At 53.7% G+C, this 18096-nt stretch overlaps 1 protein-coding gene across 2 annotated transcripts in view; it reads left to right on the forward strand.

Annotated features, from left to right (window-relative positions):
- SMTN (smoothelin) overlaps positions 1-18096 on the forward strand; it is a 30536-nt gene that overhangs the window by 370 nt on the left and 12070 nt on the right. For both annotated transcript variants that reach the window (XM_039332480.1, XM_039332481.1), the window contains exons 2-12: positions 1127-1308; positions 8196-8344; positions 9009-9108; positions 9500-9578; positions 9724-9827; positions 10783-10861; positions 11079-11389; positions 11621-11681; positions 12047-12130; positions 12831-13436; positions 15236-15315. In XM_039332480.1, the coding sequence (XP_039188414.1) occupies positions 1258-1308; positions 8196-8344; positions 9009-9108; positions 9500-9578; positions 9724-9827; positions 10783-10861; positions 11079-11389; positions 11621-11681; positions 12047-12130; positions 12831-13436; positions 15236-15315 (1704 nt within the window). In that variant the 5' untranslated portion in view covers positions 1127-1257. The remainder of the gene's footprint in view (positions 1-1126; positions 1309-8195; positions 8345-9008; positions 9109-9499; positions 9579-9723; positions 9828-10782; positions 10862-11078; positions 11390-11620; positions 11682-12046; positions 12131-12830; positions 13437-15235; positions 15316-18096) is intronic.

Below are 18096 nucleotides of genomic sequence, written 5' to 3' on the forward strand. Positions count from 1 at the left end.
CGACGTGTCCCGAAGCGGCTCTGGCACTGCAAGGCTTGTGGGCAGGAGGGGGACCTGCCATACCTGCCCTTCCCAGCTGGGCTAGGCGAGGTTGGCCCTGGCTGGGCGAACCTGGCCCGGCTATCCGTCGGTAGTTGGATGTGAATCCAGACAGGTAACTCATGTCCCGGGTGGGCGAAAGCTCAGCTGAACTTGGATAGTGTCGGCCCTTGACCAGGATTAAACGTTTCCTCATGAAGCTTCGGAGGGGGCATCTGTCCTGGCATAGTGGGAGGGGGGGAACACCCCGGATGAAATGAACCCTAGTTTATTTTGCAGAGCCAGTTTTCTAGATTTGATCAACTCCAGACCATAAACGACCCTTATGGACTGGAGTGACAAAACGCACTAGGCGAGAAGAAAGCATGATGTATTGTGCGAACGGGGCCATTCTCTGTTCTGCTTTCCCTTGAGGACATTACAGAAATCGTGGGAACGCGAGGTAAAAAGTTTTGGCCCATACAGCAGTGACCCTCAGGCCCCACTTCCCTTCCTCCACTTGACGGTTGCCTTGTGTCCCCTCCCTGCCCCACACAGCCCATTTTCCCCTCTCCACTCTCTAGCCTGCCAGGTAGGGAGGAGATCGAGAGATCTGCACGAGCCCTGGGCATCTCATCCCTGCCAGGCACCCTTCATCCTCCAGAGTCTTTGGGCATTCATCACCTGGTGCGTTTGCTGGAGAGGAATGCCAGGGACTTCCGGGGGGGGGGGGAGGCGCCTGGATTGCTGTCGGGCAACCAGCTGGTAGTGAAGTCACCAGGTTCTGGCCTGGATGATCAATGGCTTGCTGGGATGTCCGACGGCTGGAAACCCAGCCTGGCATCCTGAGGACATCCCAGCAAGGCGTTTGCCGTCCCAGCACTGATTGTTTTCCAGCTTTGCATTTTTCCTGTGCCGGCTTGAATGCCAGCCGCCTGGAAAGCAGAGGAGTCAGGCCAGGAGGGCGAAACTTTCTGGGGTCAGATTTTCTTAGAAGTTGAAGGGAGGGGGTGGAGACCCTCCTGTGTTTGCGGTCCTGGGATTAGCTTTTCCCCTCCTTTGCCTTTCTGAGATAATTGATTGACGGTTGTTTTCCTCTGCCTTCCAGAGCTCCATCCGTTCTGATCCTGAACTAGCCCCTGGCCTTTGGAGGGACTTCCTTTCTCTGCCTGGCCTTTCTCTGCCTGGCCAGCTTCTTTGGAGAGAAGGAGGGGGGCCCCGAGGGCGGAATCTGACAGCATGTCCGAAGAGGCGCTCCTGAGCATGGATGAAGGGACGCTCCGGAAACTGGTGAGTTCCTTTCCCCTGATGTTGTTGCCCTGCTCTGGAGAACTGACGGTTTGCGGCTTTGGGTTTCTGAGCAAAGAGAAGGGTTCTTTCTGCCTTTGGCCTAGCGATGTTTGTGGCTGGGTGGAGGCCTAGATGTTGTGGTCACTTTGCTCACTTCTTTTTCATCCCTGCGGATCGGTTCCTCCCACCCCTTCAGTCCACCGTGGATTTTTAACGGCTTCATTTGCAGGCACGGATTGTTTTCCAGCTTTGAATTTGTCCTGGGCTGCCAATTTATGCTTCTGGATAAAAGGGGTGGGTTCACACTTTGTATTAAGCACAGGGTTTTGGGAACATGATTTGTTGAACAGCCTGCTGGGGCTAAGTTTACGGTCGGCTAAGTGGGACTTTTGAGTGACAGTGACGCTTTGGGGGAAAAAAAAATCAGTAGCCACGAAGCTTAAGGGGACGCATGAACCCGTTATCCTTTGAGATGAGTCCATGGGATGAGTTTACAGAAGCTGCTTAATCCAATTCTGTAAATTTGTCTGTTGCAAATGTTTACACATTATACTGGCCTAGTTCTTACTCAGTACGTACCAGTCCAAAAGCAAGCAAACCATATCTTATAAGTGACAGTTGCTTAAAGCCTTACTTAACTCGATTACTGAATTTCCTGCTTTCTGGCTTCTTGCACTAGATTGAATCTTAAGGTAACCAAACCAGCTGGATTCATAAAATGGGCTGAACCACAAATAGCTAATCCAGATTACAGCCCGCCTGGCTTACTAAAAGCAGCTTCCGGTCTTTAATTGTCCTGGTGAGAAATCCAGGGGATGAATGCAGAGGTCTTTCTTTGTACACCACTGGGAGGCTGTCAGAGCCCCTTCCCCACTTTGCCTCCTTGAATTGCTCTCCTTTCAGACCCAATCTTGATTTCACAAGTTTTTTCTTTCTTTCACCATACCTTTGTTTATATTTTGAACACAGTCCTTGTGCGACTTATCTTTTGAGTTCATGCGAGTTGCCGTTCCACAGTTGGACACAGACTTTGCAACTTCTTCTCGCAAGGTTTTGAAATCCTCCTTTACGCAATGCACAGATGTCCAAATCCATGGCTGTGGGAAATAGCAAAGTCTGTTGTGTTTGGTGGCTTTCAGTAGATCAGCTCCCTACCACTCATCAGTGGGAAGGACTCGCCTAATTGCTCCTTTACTCACCCCGCCAGCTGGAAAATAAATACATCCACCCCAGGCTTTTCTGGCGTCTTAGCTTTCCTGCCATTTGAGCAGAGTTCGGCCAAAGCGCTAAGCTTTTAGTTTGCTTTAGCACGTTGTGTAAACTTTGCCGTCCCAGCTTAAAACCTGCAGCATAGAACAGACTTTTCTCCAACCTGGATGCCCTTCGGCTGTGTGGTTTCCGATTCCCAGAGTTCTCAGCTGTGGCCCTAATAGTTGTGAAATGAAGGAGGAGAGATGTGTTTGTGTGAAGGAGGCTGCCTGGACAGGACAGGAGACAGGAGCTCAAGCCACTGTGACTTATCCAACTGACACGTGACATTCTTCCAATTGCAGAGGAGTCGTCCTGTTAATACTTATATTCATATTTAGATGTTGCTTATGTGTAAGGGTGTAGGTCTGTACGCATGTTGTACATAGTAAGTTTTAAATGTGTGCTATGTATGTGTACACTTTGAGAGAAGGCAACTAAATTTCATTTTTAATGTGTGCCATTGTGCCCACAGGAAAAAAAATGACAATAAAGGTTATCTGATCTAATCTATTCCTATTGCCGCGCCCCATTGCAGGCTGAATCCTGCTCGCTTTAGCTCCTATAAAATGCCAAAAGAGCACTTTTGAAATCAAAGCCAGTGTTCCGGCAGAATTCAGAATAGAGAGCTGGAAGGGACCCTGGAGGTCTTCTAATCCTGCTCATAACATTTCAGACAAGTGTCCAGTCTCTTCTTAAAAACCTCCAGTGATGGATGGAGCACCTACAACGTCCAAAAGCAAGCCGTTCCACTAGGTTGCTTCTCTCCTTGATTAGTTTCCATCCATTGCTTCTTGTCCTGCCTTCAGGTGTTTGGGAAAATAAGTTGACCCCCCCTCGTCTTCGTGGCAGCCCCTCAAATATTGGAATATTGCTATCAAATCACCCCCATTCCTTTTCTCTAGACTATTCATACCCAGTTCCTGCAGCCATCCTTCATATGTTTTAGTCTCCAAGCCTTGAATCATCTTAGTTGTTCTTCTCTGCACTTTTTCCAAAAGCAGCTTGATGATGGGTGGACTTCAACTCCCAGAATCCCCCAACAATCAGCATGAGAGTTGAAGTCCACCCATCGTCAAGCGGCAGAGGTTGAGAAACACCGACTTAAACTGTAAGCCGGTGGCATCCTGTGCTGGCTGGGGTGCCCTTTTTCAAGCCATCTTCCTTGCAACAAGGGTTTGGTCTGACCGACGAGAAGCCATTCTGTTCCCTCCACCCTTCTCTGCACGCCACAACAGCTCCTTGGTGGGCCAAGCTGGGACTTGGGGACCCTGGCCCGTTACCCCTGCGCTGCCACTCACCCTTTGCTATTCTGCAGCTCTTTACTGTGGGCTGGGAGGCGGTTCGTAGAATTCCTCGGCCAGCATTTGCTGGAAAGTTGGCAGCTAAAACCTGGCAACATCTGGGGCGCTCTAAATGGAGAAGCTGCTATTAACGGTTATGGTTGAAGTTGAATTCTCCCCCCCCCCCGCCAGGAATCTGACTGTGCTTCGGTTCCCAAGTCTCCCCCATGGGGAGGGCACACTGCTGAAGTCATCCCGTGTGAAACTGCAGGAGAGATGAAAGAATGCAGGGTGTGGCCCACGCTCAAAGGTACAGGCTCAACGGAGAGCAGCTGGTGAACCTGGCCAGGCTGTTTCCTCTGGAGCAGCCAGGAGGTGGTTGGGCTTCTTTCAGGAACTTTCTAGACTTTCACTCTGGCAGTTCTTGGGGATTCCCATTCCCCACTAAACTGGGTCCAAACTTTTAGGGATGGGCCGAGGTTAGCTGGGTGCTGCTGTCTAGCAGGTCTTCCTCTTGCGACAGAGAAAGGCAATAAAGGAGAATCTTTGTAGCGCAGGGTTGAAATGAGGGCTCCTTGGCGCTCTCCGAGCTTGCTTGTTTTCTTGCAGATGTTTCGTGAGCCAAATCTGGTAACCTCATCAGTGCTAGAAGGGAGTGGGGGTTACAGAGAGGAGGAGGAGGAGGAGGAGACTGACTCTGGGGGGTCCTTGGTGCTCTCTGGGCTGTTTTCTTGCAGACGTTTTGTGACCCAAATTAGGTAATGTCATCAGTGCTAGTGATGGTGTTACCTCATTTAGCATTGATGCTGTTACCTCCTTTGGGTCATGAAACATCTGCACGAAAACAAGCCAGCTCAGAGAGCAGAGGGTCCCTCGCAGAGAGCCAGCTTTGCATTTCTTATTTTGCTGCATTGCGGGGCAAAAGTCATTTCACAAATGTCTTGCTCAGCAACAAAAATGTTGGACTCCATTGTGGTCATATGTCGAGGGCTACCTGGACTAGAAAGATGTAGTTCAGGGGTCTTCAAACTTGGCCCTTTGATGACTTGTGGACTTCAACTCCCAGAATTCTTCAGCCAGGTACGTCCACAAGTCATCAAAGGGCCAAGTTTGAAGACCCCTGGTGTAGTTTGACAGAGGGAGCCTCAGTTTCCCCTCCCTCCCCCAGTATAAAAGTTTTGCTTCCTTGGGAACCATTTTTCTTCCCAGCCAAAGTGAGTTTGCCTTCTGCTCTCTCTTGGACTCACCTGGCCCCGCAGCAGCAGCCACCGGAGGGAAGGCACCGCTGCCTGCCGCACACAAGGGGCCCTTTGTGCTCCCTGGCAGGGATTCTTTGCTGTTTGTGCTTTGGGGAGGAGTGCCAAAATAGGTTTCCAGCGGCCCAGCCCTGCCTGGAAGGGGGCGAGCAGCACTGTTCAGACGTGAAGCCGCTGGCACCCTCCCCTGCCAGCTGAGGCATCGCCCACCAGGAAGGCTGTGGGAGGCAGGAGACTTTTCCTGGATGCATCCAGGGGTCCTGCTGAAAACATGGGGGTGGGGTCTTCTTCTTTCGCTGGCTGGGGGAATTACAGCTCCCAGGGACCCCAGCCAGGAACTGGGCTACGAGGCAAGTAGGAGAGGAGCTACAGTCCCCCAGACGGGGGTCACATTACAGCATTCATCTGCTAGTTCAGTTCCCCCCCCCCCCAACTTTAAGATGCATGGACGTCAATTCTCAGAATTCCCCAGCCAGCTGTGAAAAGAACAGTCGTAAGCTATGCTGGCTGGGGAATTCTGGGAGTCGAAGTCCACCCATCTTAAAGTTGCCGTGGTTGGGAAACACTGCTAATTTATGAAAGGTTGAGAAAAGGCAGCTTCTGTCCTTCCTTCCTCCCTTCCAGCTGTTTTTCTGCGAAGGGGAAATGAGCCGTTGAAATACCTGGGAAAAGGGGCGTGGCACGTTGGCACTGATCTCCGCCCAAAGCATCTGGAACAGGAAGAGTTTGCCTGGAGGCGCGAGCATCTTTCAGTGCTAATTCCTCTTGTCCAATGCCATTGCCTGTTGTGCGGACCAAGCCGTTCCCTCCTCCAGACACAACAGGTGCAGATCAGTGTGCAAGAGTACAAAGTCACAAGCAGGAAACCAACATTGGTATAAAGGGAGTGTTGTTCTCATCAAAGCAGATCTGCAATTTGCAAGGTTTTTTTTGGTCTGGTCTTCTGGGCAAAGCAGAGGGGCAGCATTTGATTCCTCCCAACCCTCCTTTAATAGGAGCCAGGAAAATTGGCACTATTGATCATTTTCAGGGCAGAAGAGCGTTTGAGTGAAACACCAGCCGGCTGTGTGTGGCAGCAGCCAAAAAAGCTAACACAATCCAGGGCTTCATAAAGAGAGGCGTAGAATCAAAATCACGTGAAGTCTTAATGCCACTTTATAAAGCCTTAGTCAGGCCACACCTGGAATAATACATCTAGTTTTGGTCACCGCATTATAAAAAAGGAGGAGATCAGGGATCAAGACTGTTTAAAGTAAAAGGATTACTTTGAACAGGGCCAAAGTAGATATTAATTGCTAATTAAACTAATGAATTGGCTAGCTCTTATTGTGAAGCCACAAAAATGCCTTTCCTTGTTGCTGTTCATTTTGGGTGTCTTAGAAGCGGGTGGAAGTCTATCCCGAGCAAATGCCCTTCCGGTTTATTGTCTTTCTTCAGCCACTGAGCCCTTGTCTGGTGGGGGGATATGGGTGTGCCAGTCTGAATCCAGTTCTGCCAGCCCGGTGCCCTTTGAGCTGATGGGGCTTCTGGATCCCAGGAGGCCCATTTGGAGCCGAGTCTGAAGGCTAAGTCAGCCTTAGCTGTAGCAAGCCTTTGATCCAGCCAGCTGGGAATGATGGGAGGTGTATTCCCGCAGATGGAGAGGCAGGGTGTGGAAGGCATCGTGATATGTGTGTCTGTGGGTGCAGACAGCAAGTTTTCCTTCTGTCTGCTGCTGCGAGGGAGTTAGACCATATAAGGAGAAACACTCCGTCCTTTTAGCTTCTTTTACTCCTTCTCTTCCTCCCCTCCCCTCCAGTTGGCTTTCCCTCCTTCCTTTCCCCCTTTCCTTGTTTGCATAGCCTTTTCCTTTTGGGCACCCCTCCCCAAAGAGTCACCCCCCTTCTTTGGTTTATCTTGCAGTTTCACATTTTCTCAATGCCATTGTAACTTTTCGAACAAGCTGTTGTAAATTGAGGACTATCTGCACATCTCTGATGAGAGGCTAATAAGACAACAAGAAGTGGGGGGTCTTCCTGATCTCACAGCACAGCTGTTCAACAAAGCAACCGCCGGTCAGATGTTTGCAAAGTTCTTCCTGGTTGAGACCAATGGAAGCAGGAAAAGGGAGTTTGACGTTGATGCGGCCACATAAAGGACGGTTGCAGGATTTGGGTCTGGCTTGTCTGGACTCTGCCACCTAGAGTTTTAGCTCAGCACATCTGGAAATCGCCAACATTTATCATTATAGAATCAACACATTCCTGCTGCCTCATAAAGCCTCTGAAGGGCCTGTCTTTCGCAGCTACAAATTGCGCATTTCAAGGGCTCCTTTCCAGCCCCATCCGTCTCGTCTCCGTCTCCATCACCCGGCGATAACTAGCCTGGGCAAAGGGAGGGAGAGCTGTCAGCAGCTTCCTTCAGGCTGGCTGAGCAAGTTCTTGTCCACTTCCTATACAGTTCGGGGCCCCGAGGCGCCCCACGATCTCGGCTGAGCATGATGGGGCCGATGCTTCTGCCTGCCAGTGGCGCCTCTGCAGAACGAGGGCTGCTGAAGGGCAATTGCTCACCTCTTGTTTCTCAACTTTCCCCCTCCCCGTGGGCAGACTTGCACGCACTTGCACGCACTGCACATACACACCCTGCTTTCTGCCTCCCCCAAGCTCTTGATTTTAAAAAGTAGGCAGTGAATAGTGATGCAAACATCTGTGGCCATGAGTGAAGGCAATCACGGTTTCTCTGGACCATTCTGGATAGTTCAATCTGGTCACTGAAGCCAGCAGGAGAGTTCCGGAACGTGAGTGCCAGGCATCCATCCTCTCTTGGAAGGCACAGAGGTATCCGGCACCTAGCTGAGGTGGAGGAGACTTTTGGGCCCAGGCCAAGCCAGGGGACGGGTGTGTGTGTGTGTACCCCTTGACTCTGGGGAGAGCACAAGGGCTTGGCCGGAGGGACAGTAGCACTTTGTGCAAACCTCACACTGCACCCATTGTGTGCCTGGCGCTGGGGGTGGCCAAAAAGAGGCTGGAGCGTGCCTCTTCTGGGTGGGGTCGGCCTCCGCAATGCCCTTGACCCGGCCGTGAATGACTCTCCTCTTGCACTGTTTCCTTCCCCCCCCCAGCTGGAGGCCACCCTGGACTTGACGGAGCGCAGGCAGATTCGCTCGGCCATCCGGGAACTGCGCCGGCAGGAGCTGGAGCGAGACGAGGAAGCACTGGCATCCAAGCGCTTCCGGACAGAGCGGCAGGAGAACAAGGAGAACCGGCTGAGGTGAGTTGGGGCAGGGGGGCTGCTTCCCTCTGCACCCCACTTTTCTCGGATTGTAACCTCCCTGGGCCAACCTCCCCAAGCATTTTATTTCTTCGTTAAATGGCTCACGGCCACAGTTGAGCCCAAGATTTATATTGCTAAGCGAGACAGTTGTTAAGTGAGTTTGGCCTCATTTTACGACCTTTGTTGCCACTGTTGTTAAGCGAATCATGCAGCTGTTAAGTGAGTCACACCGTTGTCAAGTGACTCTGGCTTCCCCCTTTGACTTTGCGTGTCGGATGGTTGCAAAAGGGGGTCACATGACCCCCCCCCCCGGGTGCTGCAACCGTCGTAAATACGAACCAGTTGCCAAGCGGCCAAATTTTGATCACGCGACCACAGGGAGGCTGCGACGGTCATAAGTGTGAAAAGGGGTCCTAAGCCACTCTTTCCCGTGATGTAACTTTGAACAGTCACTAAACGAAGCATTGTAAGCCGCCTTCTTGGTGCCCTCTCGTCGCCTTGCACCAGCTGAGGCCGTTGGATCCTTGTCCCCGGCCGCAGGAGCTCTCTCTCTCTCTCTCTCTCTCTCTCTGTTCCCTGGGGGAGGCAGCCGCTGCCAGGCAAGCGAAGAGTCCGGGACGCCTGTCCGAGTGACGCCCCTCTCCGGCTTTGCTCCTTTCAGGTCCTGGCAGCGAGAGGAGGAGCAGCGACAGCAGAAGTCTCTGGATGCCCTTTCGAGAAAGCTGGAGACCATCCAGGATGTGGAGGAGCTGACCAGCCTGGTAGGTCCTTGCTGAAGGGGGCTGACCTCTCCGGGGAGGCTCTTCCTGTCTCCGGAGGAGCCCCGGTGGGCACTTTCACATTCCAGTGCGCGCTCAGGGGGGCACACAGATGGAGCTGCACCCCGTACGCTTCTGGCTGCTCGTGCAGAACCATCCCCTCTCCCTCCTCCCACCAGTCCGCAAAGGCAGAAACGTTGGGGAACTCTGCTGTAAATTGTGGTGAAGCGGTATATAAGTCTAAGTGCTGTGGCTATTTTCCACCAAGGTTGTGCTTGGACTTCCGCTTCAGCCTACGGATCCAGGCTCTCTGGGTGGCCTCCCGTCAGCGTAAGGGCCGCACAGTGGGGGAATGATCCCTTTGCCCCTTTGCTGATTTTGCTTCTCTTCTCAGCTGCGAGGAACCAGTGAGTACGAGGAACGCAAACTCATCCGGGCTGCTATCCGCAAGCTGCGCGCCGAAGAAATTGAAGGTACGAGGCCCAGCTGGGTTGTACCCACAGCTCAGGGTGGAGTGTCAAGAGGGATCGCTGGATCCCCTGGTCACCACGGTCCCCTAAGCAAGGTTCTCTAAATGATCCCGGCCTGCTTGAAACGGCTCCTATTCCCTCTCTCAAGCTGCAACGTTAGCAGGGAAAGCGTTCAATAACCGGAGGGCCGCCGACACAGTTCGGGCATCCAAGGAGCAAGACGAAAACGCTGCAGGAGACAGAAACACGCAGGTAAGCGGGGGCTGCGGCGATGGCTCATCCCCGGAGGAGAAGGCAGGGAGGGTCCCCCTGCATTAGGGGGCATCGGATTTTCCCCGGGGCCCGAGACGTTTTCATCTCGGCGGTAAATCTTCCTTGCTGGCCTCTCAGGTAGCTGCCCAAAACTGGATGCAGTATTCCAGGTTTGGTCTTTATAAGGGTTTGTAAAGTGGTACTAATACTCCCCCGTGGAGTCTCTTGGGGATTCTGCTGCCAGCCTGGCATCCGTCAGAGGCAGGGCTGCCTGCCTGCTCGGGTCCTTCCATCCCTGGAGGGCCCCCTGTTGGAGAAGAGTTGTCTTGAGTACTTGGCCTTCCCCATTTTCCCCACCAGAGGGCAGCCTTCTCCTAGTTGGTGAGTTGGGGCTCCTTTCTGCTACCCTGCCCAGCTTGAGCAGCCTGTCAGATTACAACTCCCATCGTCCTCCATACCCCCGTGGCCGAAGGCAATGGCAGGTGTCCAGAAACTATGGAGGCCTCCAGTCGGAGGTTGCGGTGCATTTCCATTTTAAAAAATGAAAAAAATTGTCGTCTTCCGCGGAGGCAGAAAGCTGCTCTGAAACTCCCCCTGACCTGCTGGATTTCTGCATGAAGGAATTGGCCCTACCTGAGCGCACCTGAACAAGGGGACCTTAACCGCACTTCCCAGTTTTTGGGGAAAGGAAGAGTGTGCCACGTGCACAGAATTTTAAGGGATTCCTCTTTTTTGGGCTCAATTCAATTGCAGCCGCTTCCCGGAGTGTAAAATGGGGGCAAAATTCACCTTACCGGTATCTCATTTAACCACGGAAATTCGTAACTCGATTGTGGTCGTAAGTTGAGGACCACCTGAAACACAGCTTCCCAGGATCGGAGGCTGTGTGCGACGAGGGTTTTTGCTGAACAGATCTTAAGGGCCGAGGCTACACTTCCCTTTTGGCCTCCTCTAGGTGCAGAAGCGAGCCGGGCAGGAGCTGGTCCAAAGCCAGATGCAGGAGCAGCTGGATCCCAAGGGGGCCGACGCCCCAGGTGAGGCTGGGCCGAGGGTCCCTGCAGGAGGCACCTGGGGTGGGCTGGGGGGAGGCCTGGCATGGAGCCCAGCCTGTTGGCATGAGGGCCCTTGTAAAGGAGTACCGAGTAGAAAGCTGGAGCCTGCAGATGCCTTGGTGTGGATGATGGGAGTTGTAGACTTGGCTGTTCCTTCTGAGAGAGGTGGGCTTTCTTAACCCCCTTCTTCCCCAAACAGGGTCTTCTTTGGGCACTGTTCTGCTCCTGGAAGCCGTCCCCAGCCACGCGCCTTCCGTGTTAGCTCCTTTCCCAGACAACGAGGCCGGTGGTGAAGACCCTGGGCCCAACTCCCAGGATGAGGATGCTGGCCCCGAACCGCAGCCCTCTTCCCGGGAGGAGGAAGAGGAGGAAGCGGGAGGCCTGGCACCCCCCAAAGGCGAGGAGGGGTTGAGCTCCTCTCAAACCAGGAAAGAGGAGCAGCTGGAGGAGGAAGGCGCTGGGGGGGAAGCCCCCCCCAAAGAGGAGTCTCTCCTGAGCCAGAATAGAGAGGTACCTTGGGGAATCCTGCTTAGCTGAGAATTGGGGCGGGGGCAATCCCGCCTGGAATGGACGCTTGCTGGGTCTAAAATCCTCCCCCTCCCCCTGGAGATTACAGGTTTTTCAGGAGGGCTGTACGACTTTCTCCAACCTGGAAACCTTCCAGGTTTGTGTCTGTGTGTGTGCGCGTGTGTGTATGTGTGCACCTCATCAATATTCTGATTGCATTTCTTTCCACCCCAGGTTGTGTCTCAAGCCCCAGAAGAGGGAGAAGGCGCTGCAGGCCAGGAGGGAGACAGAGATGGTACTTTGTGTGTGTGTGCTCCTGGCCTCTTTGCCCGGCTGTCTTCAGCCTCCTGTGAGGCCCCCCCCCTTCCTGCCCAGAAAGGGCATTTCTGCTTTTCAGAGTTGAACCTTTCACATTCTTTCGCCCAATAAGGTCAGGAACATCTTCTCCCTTCTTGAGGCTCTCTCCTTTATTTGTGAAAGCCCCTCTCCTCTCCCCTCCTCTCCTCTCTCCTTTCCTTTCCTTTCCTTTCCTCCCCTCCACTCCCCTAATTTCAGGTAGCTGCCCCAGTTTCACCCTTGACAGGGGTGTCCGTGCCTGTGGGAGGCTGAATCCCTCCCTCTCTAACGCGGCTTCTGTTTTTCCACTTTAATGCTTGACAGCCTCTTTAGCAACTGCCCTGCACGGAGCCCCCCAAAAGGTAGAAACGGACGGCTGCAAAGCTCCCCCTAAGCCACCCGGCGCAGGTAATGCTCTGAGCCTCCCTTGGTCCTTTGCCCAGCGGACATCCGTCCCGGTTCAGGATACGATCCGCCGGATGCCTTTCCTTGCCGGCCGGCCTGGCAAAACCAAGGAAAGGCTTTCGGCCATGTGGCTCAACCTTGACTTCCTCTGGGAATTCTGGGAATTAAAGCCCACCCACCCGCAAAAATCCAAGGGTGAGAAACACTGGATCTCAGACCCTGGGGGGACACCCAGAGCCCCAGCCCAGCCTGATGAAAAGCCTGGAAGGTGCAGGGGGATTGGGGGGGCGAGGCCGTGCTAGGCTGCCCAGAGGGGACTTCGGAGAGGAGGAGGAGGCCGTGGCCCACTCCTTAACATGTTGGGGACATTTATAGTGGGGACCCCCCTGACTTTCCCCCGCTTGTGATCTGCCTAGCCCAGAAAGGCTGAAAAGCAGCACAGCAGCCCTTGTGCGGTTGGAGCTGCCTGTTCCCCCTTCTTTCCTTTTTTTGGAAAGAGACGAGATTTTCTGGATATAACTGGGAGGGAAGCCGAGGACAACACTGAGCGCTTCCATTTCCTGGGGTGGAAACTCTCCCACCACCCCCCCCCCAGGCCTGGCAGAGCTCCCAGCCGCTTGAGATAAACCACTCTCTGCTCCCAGGCTGGTCCTCCCCCTCCCTCCACTGACATCTCCCTCCCCTCTTTCCCTCCCCTCTGCAGAGCCGTGCCGGGAGCAGCCCTTCCAGAGAGCCGGCTCCATCCGGGAGCGTGCTCGCCAGTTTGTCTCCGGCACCCCAAACCCTCCGGCTACATCCCAAAAGGGAGAGAAGGGTGGCAGAGGGCTGCCCGTCCTGCCACGGCAGCATTTTTTACCCTCCCAGCCGGTGGCCAACTTACCCTCGGGGGACCAGGGCGGCGATGCTGGCATTCGGACGCTCCAGGCTGGCAGCACGGCGCAGGATGCAGCCCGGACCGGCCCTTCTCACGCCAAGGCTGGGGCAGGCAGGCCCCCTTCGCAGGCTCCGGCCGTCCCTAAAGAGGCAGGCGGCCCCCAGGGGCGGGGCCAGGGCAGCCAATGGCAGGAGAGGAAACTATCCCCCGCCCGGCCCGGTGTTGAAAACGCCAAGGGGGGCTCCCTGGACTCAGAGGTGCCCTGTAGCCAGCAAAGTGGCTCTGCCCACAGCCCTGCAGACTCCCTGGTCCTCCGTCCAGCTGCTGCCCACCCGGACGACGAGATGAAGACCCTCCTCACCATTGAGATCAAGGACAGCCGCACTCAGCCTCTGCGGGGCCACCTGGCGGGACCCCCGGGGAACCAGCGGGCAGGTGAGGGGCACAGGGTCACTGGAGGGCAAGGGTGTCTCTCGCTTGGATTCCCTTTTTTTGCCAAGGAAGAAAGATCTTCCTTCCTTCCTTCCTTCCTTCCTTCCTTCCTTCCTTCCTTCCTTCCTTCCTTCCTCCCTCCCTCCCTCCCTCCCTCCCTCCCTTCCTTCCTTCCTTCCTCTCTTCCTTCCTTCCTCCCTCCCTCCCTCCCTTCCCTTCCTCACGAACCATGCTCCTTAGACTGGGGAGCAGATTGTAACCTCTCCCCCTCTGCGGATACGGGGCTAGACACCGGGTAATGAAATGAGTTGCAGGAGGGGGGCGGTGGATCCAATTGACCTGCACCTGGAGACTGTGCCTGTACATTAGATGTACCTCCTAATTGGTGGGAAGTACCAAGAACGTGTTAGGGTGGCGATCCCGGCTTGCAGAGAATAGCGTGAGCAAAGTTGGGGCCAAGCTGGATTTGGGTTGCGCTTGGCTGATCCTACCCCAAATATGCCCAAACTGACTGACTGACCATCCATAGGCAGGGAATGGGCAGGCTAAGACTGACTGGCCTTTACGCTCTGCACCTGTCCTTACCTTACCAAGAAAGGCTACGCAGGTATAGGTACGCCAGGCGAGGAGGGGTTTGTGCCCACCTGGTGAAATTTCAGCTTGGTTGCCGCTTCATTTCTTTACCTCTCCTCTTCCGTTTCCTCGGCTGATCCTTTCTTCCTCCTCTGCACATCTGCTCTGCACATCTGGCTGATCCCAGCACGCCTGAAAGTCAGGCAGCCAGTGGTGGGTTTGCACTGCCGCAAGTAAGGTACCCCCCCCCGCCCCTCTCCAGAGCAGGGACAGGTTGAAAAGTTAGCCAGAAACGGACAGCTGGGGGCCGTTGCGTGAATTGAGGTCCCAGAGGCTGGAAACTTTCCTATTTTGGGCGAAATCTCTTCTGCACGCAAGGGGCCAGGCTGATGTTTATCATCTTCACTGGATGGAAAGTTTTATTGATGGTAGTGTGGTTTAAAAAAAAAAAAAAATTCTGGCATCAGCTCCTTCTTTTGCAGTGGAGAAGACATTCATTGCTCTCTCTCTCTCTCTCTCTCTCTCTCTCTCCAAAATCCAGAGCAGGCTAAATCTAGGTTTAGAAGGCTGTGGATGATGGTGGCTGAGCAGCACAGACACTGATATGCATGTTCCTCACGGTTGTGTTGGGTTGCACAGCTGCCTTGTATGTTCCAGAGCTTGCTCTTCCGTTCAGATTGAATCTGGCTGTGATTTGTCTGGCTTTGGCTTGGAAGCAAGTTTGCCCACTGCCGCTTGACACTTTGCATGATGTGGCCTGAACTACAACTCATCGTTCCCAGCCAACTCTTGCAGCTTGGAAGGCTGGGAGGGCATTGGTTGCTACTTGAAGATGCAGGCTTCTCCTTGATGGCCTGCCTGGGGTGAGGGGCTGGTCCTGGGGGCAGAAGGCTTCCTATTAAGGGAGTCCCGTTTGCTTGTCGGTCTGATTTACAGCCCGTTCAGTCTGGAAAGCTTGAGAGAGATTAACTGTGTGTCTTTGCATCCTTGGAAACCCATCATCCCCTTGCTCCTTTTTACAAGGCTGGGCTGATCTGGAGAAACAGTCCGGAACGTTTGAGCTTCACATACCTCTTAAACGCTTATGATGTCTTTGCGGGCGGACCTGTGAGACAATAAGTCGGGCAGCTACTTCCAAATTCGGTTAATCTCGTCTCTGCAAGCCCCTCTTCTTGCAATAGCTCCTTTGGGGCATCTCTCACCCCTGTTTTCCTCTCCGAAACCCACAGAGCTGACCCTGGGACTGCGGAACTCCCCACTACGCATCACCTCCTCCAGCCATGGCAGCTCCAGCAGCAGCTTTGCAAAGGTGAGTCTCTCTCTCTCTTCATTGGCCTCCAATTCTGCCTGCAGGAAGGGACTTCCTTTGCTTGGTCCCGGCTTGGCTTTTGTGAAGGGGTGGGGGGAAGCTGGAAGGCAGGGGAGGAACTCTTGAGCCCAACATTTAGTTGTTAAACATAAACACTGGACATGCTCTCTCTCTCCCTCCCTCCCTCTCTTTCCCTCCCTCTCTCTCCTCTCTCTTCCTCCCTCTCTTTCTCTCTCCTTCTCTCCCTTTCTCTCTCTCTCTCTCTCTCTCTCTCTCTCTCTCTCTCTCCTTCTCTCCCTTTCTCTCTCTCTCTCTCTCTCTCTCTCTCTCTCTCTCTCTCTCTCTCTCTCTCTCCTTCTCTCCCTTTCTCTCCTTCCCTCTCTCTCTCTCCCTCTTCCTCTTTCTCTTTCTCTCTTTCTCTCCCTCCCTCTCTCCCTCTCTCTCTCCCTCCTCCTTCCCCCCTCTCTCTTTTCTAATTGGCTTTGTAGAACCATCTGACCAGTCCTAAGGGGCTTTTTCTCAGTGGACGAGACCCAGGTGGTCTCTTGTGACTTGGGTGAGAGTATATTGTGCAAGAAGACCTGGGTGGTTTTGTGCAAGTACAGGAGACAGATTGAGTCTTGAGCGCTGACACTTTTGTCTCTGATTATCTTATTGCCCTTACCTGCTGCTCAAACTTGTCTGGGTTGGAGTTCTGGGGGCAGAAGACCTTCCCCCTTTTGGGGGGTCCTTCTCAGCCCAAACTCTTTCGAGCCTCTCGGGGAGAACAGTCTGGCCACTTGCCTCTCCACAACATCTACAAAGGTCCTTGCAAAGGAACGGACCCTTTGCAAGGGAAGGCAGTTTTCCTCCTGCTGGACGAGCCCAGCTCCCCCTTCCCCCATTCCCTCGGCCAGCCGGGTCCCTTGGCTCCTGTCCAGCCCTCTGTCCTTGTCTGTCACGGGAATGCCACCCAGGATGGAGGGCTCCTCTGCGACCAGAATAGCTGGCCAGTGACATCCAGGCTCAGCCCACCGTCCTGCCTTCTGGATCAAGCCAGGCAGCCGAGAAGACGGGCGTCCACTGTCTCTCGGGACACCGGACCTGCACCCCAAGGGAGCTTTGCCGCCACCCCTGAACGGCTTTTTTTGTTTGCCCCTCGTCTTGTCACCATGCCTGGAGTGCCCACCCCCGACCTGGAGGGCAGGCAGGAGCCGTCTGCCACCGGCCCTGAGGAGCCGGCCTCACAGGAAGCTGGTCAGAACAAGGAGACCTATCGCCAGATCCTGGAGCAGCGGGTGGCAGAGGCGAAAAAGGTGGTGGGCATGCTGGTCTCGGCCATCGGTAACCTGCGCCAGGAGGCCGCGGCCTTACGGGCTGAGCAACAGCACCTCCGGCAGCATATGGAAAAGCTCCGGCAGTTTCTGAAACAGGAGAAAGAGGCCAGCACGAAGCTGCAGGCGCCAGAAGATCCGTGCGCCAAGGTTGAGGGCGCCGAGACAGCACAGGAGCCGGTGGCGCAGCCCCCAATCTCCTCCAGCACCGGGGAGGCTTCTGAAATGCACCTATCTGGCAGTAGCAGCAACAGCAGACCTGGGAGCCCCCCGGCTGCAGAGAGCAGCAAGTAGTTTTGAGGAAGGATGATTCGCACCACCCACCCACCCACTTCTCCTTGGAGCAGAAGGGGGCGGCTGGCCCTGCTCTCCTGGCATGAAGAAGGAACAGGACGCTTCTGCCACCATCCGGGTTCCTCCTCCGAAGAACCCTGAATCCCAGGACTCTTTGAGGGCACCCAGAGAGATTCCCGCCCCCCCAAAAAAGAAATTTTAATGAACATTAAAACGAGGACATCAATGAAGTCCGCTGCAGAGTGAGAAATGAACGCAGAGCAAGCTCGGTGCTGAGGGACGTCGAAAGGCGTTGTGGAAATTAGGCGGTTCCAGTAAAATCTTACTGCTTTATTACCTTGTATCGCTTGTTATGTTTAGGCAGGAGGGGGAGATTAAGGGGAGGGGGGGTTGGAAAAAAAACACCCAGTCCTGATTCTCCTGGCTTTGGGGAGTTTTGGGTCTCCTCTGCACCCGGGGTGGGAGGCATCGTTCAGCCCTGCTGGTGTCTCCTTACGGAGAGTCCCATGAAATATGGGATCCTAAAAATAGAGGCTGGTTTCAGTCAAATGAAATCAGGCTGTTTATCCTAGCGGTCTCTGGAGAGTCAGGCTTGCAAATGAGGGGGGGGGGGCATCTAGAGCAGTTTCTCAATCTTGGACACTTCAAGGTATGTGGGTTGAATAGGAATAGAATGGAATGGAATGGAATGGAATAGAATAGAATAAGGAATAGAATAGAATAAGGAATAAATAGAATAGAATAGAGAAGAGAAGAGAATAGAATAGAATAGAATAGAAAATAAAATAGAATAGAATAGAATAAGGAATAGAATAGAATAGAATAGATAGAATAGAATAGAAAATAGAATAGAATAGAGAATAGAATAGAATAGAATAGAATAGAATAGAATAGAATAGAATAGAATAGAATAGAGAACAGAACAGAACAGAATAGAACAGAGCCAAGCCGGAAGGGACCGTGAAGGTCTTCTAGTCCAACCTGCTCGGGCAGGAAACCCTATACCATTTCAGACAAACGGTTGGAGACTTCAGCTCCCAGAGTTCCTAGCCAACCTGAGCTCCGGAACCCTTGGCTAACAAATCTGGTAGGGGGAAGGGCAAGAAATAACGGGAATCTGATCTACCTTTTGGAATGAAGCAGCTTAAAGCAAAGCCATCTAGCAACGTGATTT

The sequence above is a fragment of the Crotalus tigris genome, unplaced genomic scaffold, assembly GCF_016545835.1.
Source record: "Crotalus tigris isolate CLP2741 ecotype Arizona unplaced genomic scaffold, ASM1654583v1 scf7180000024461.5605484, whole genome shotgun sequence".
In the NCBI taxonomy this organism is placed as follows: domain Eukaryota; kingdom Metazoa; phylum Chordata; class Lepidosauria; order Squamata; family Viperidae; genus Crotalus; species Crotalus tigris.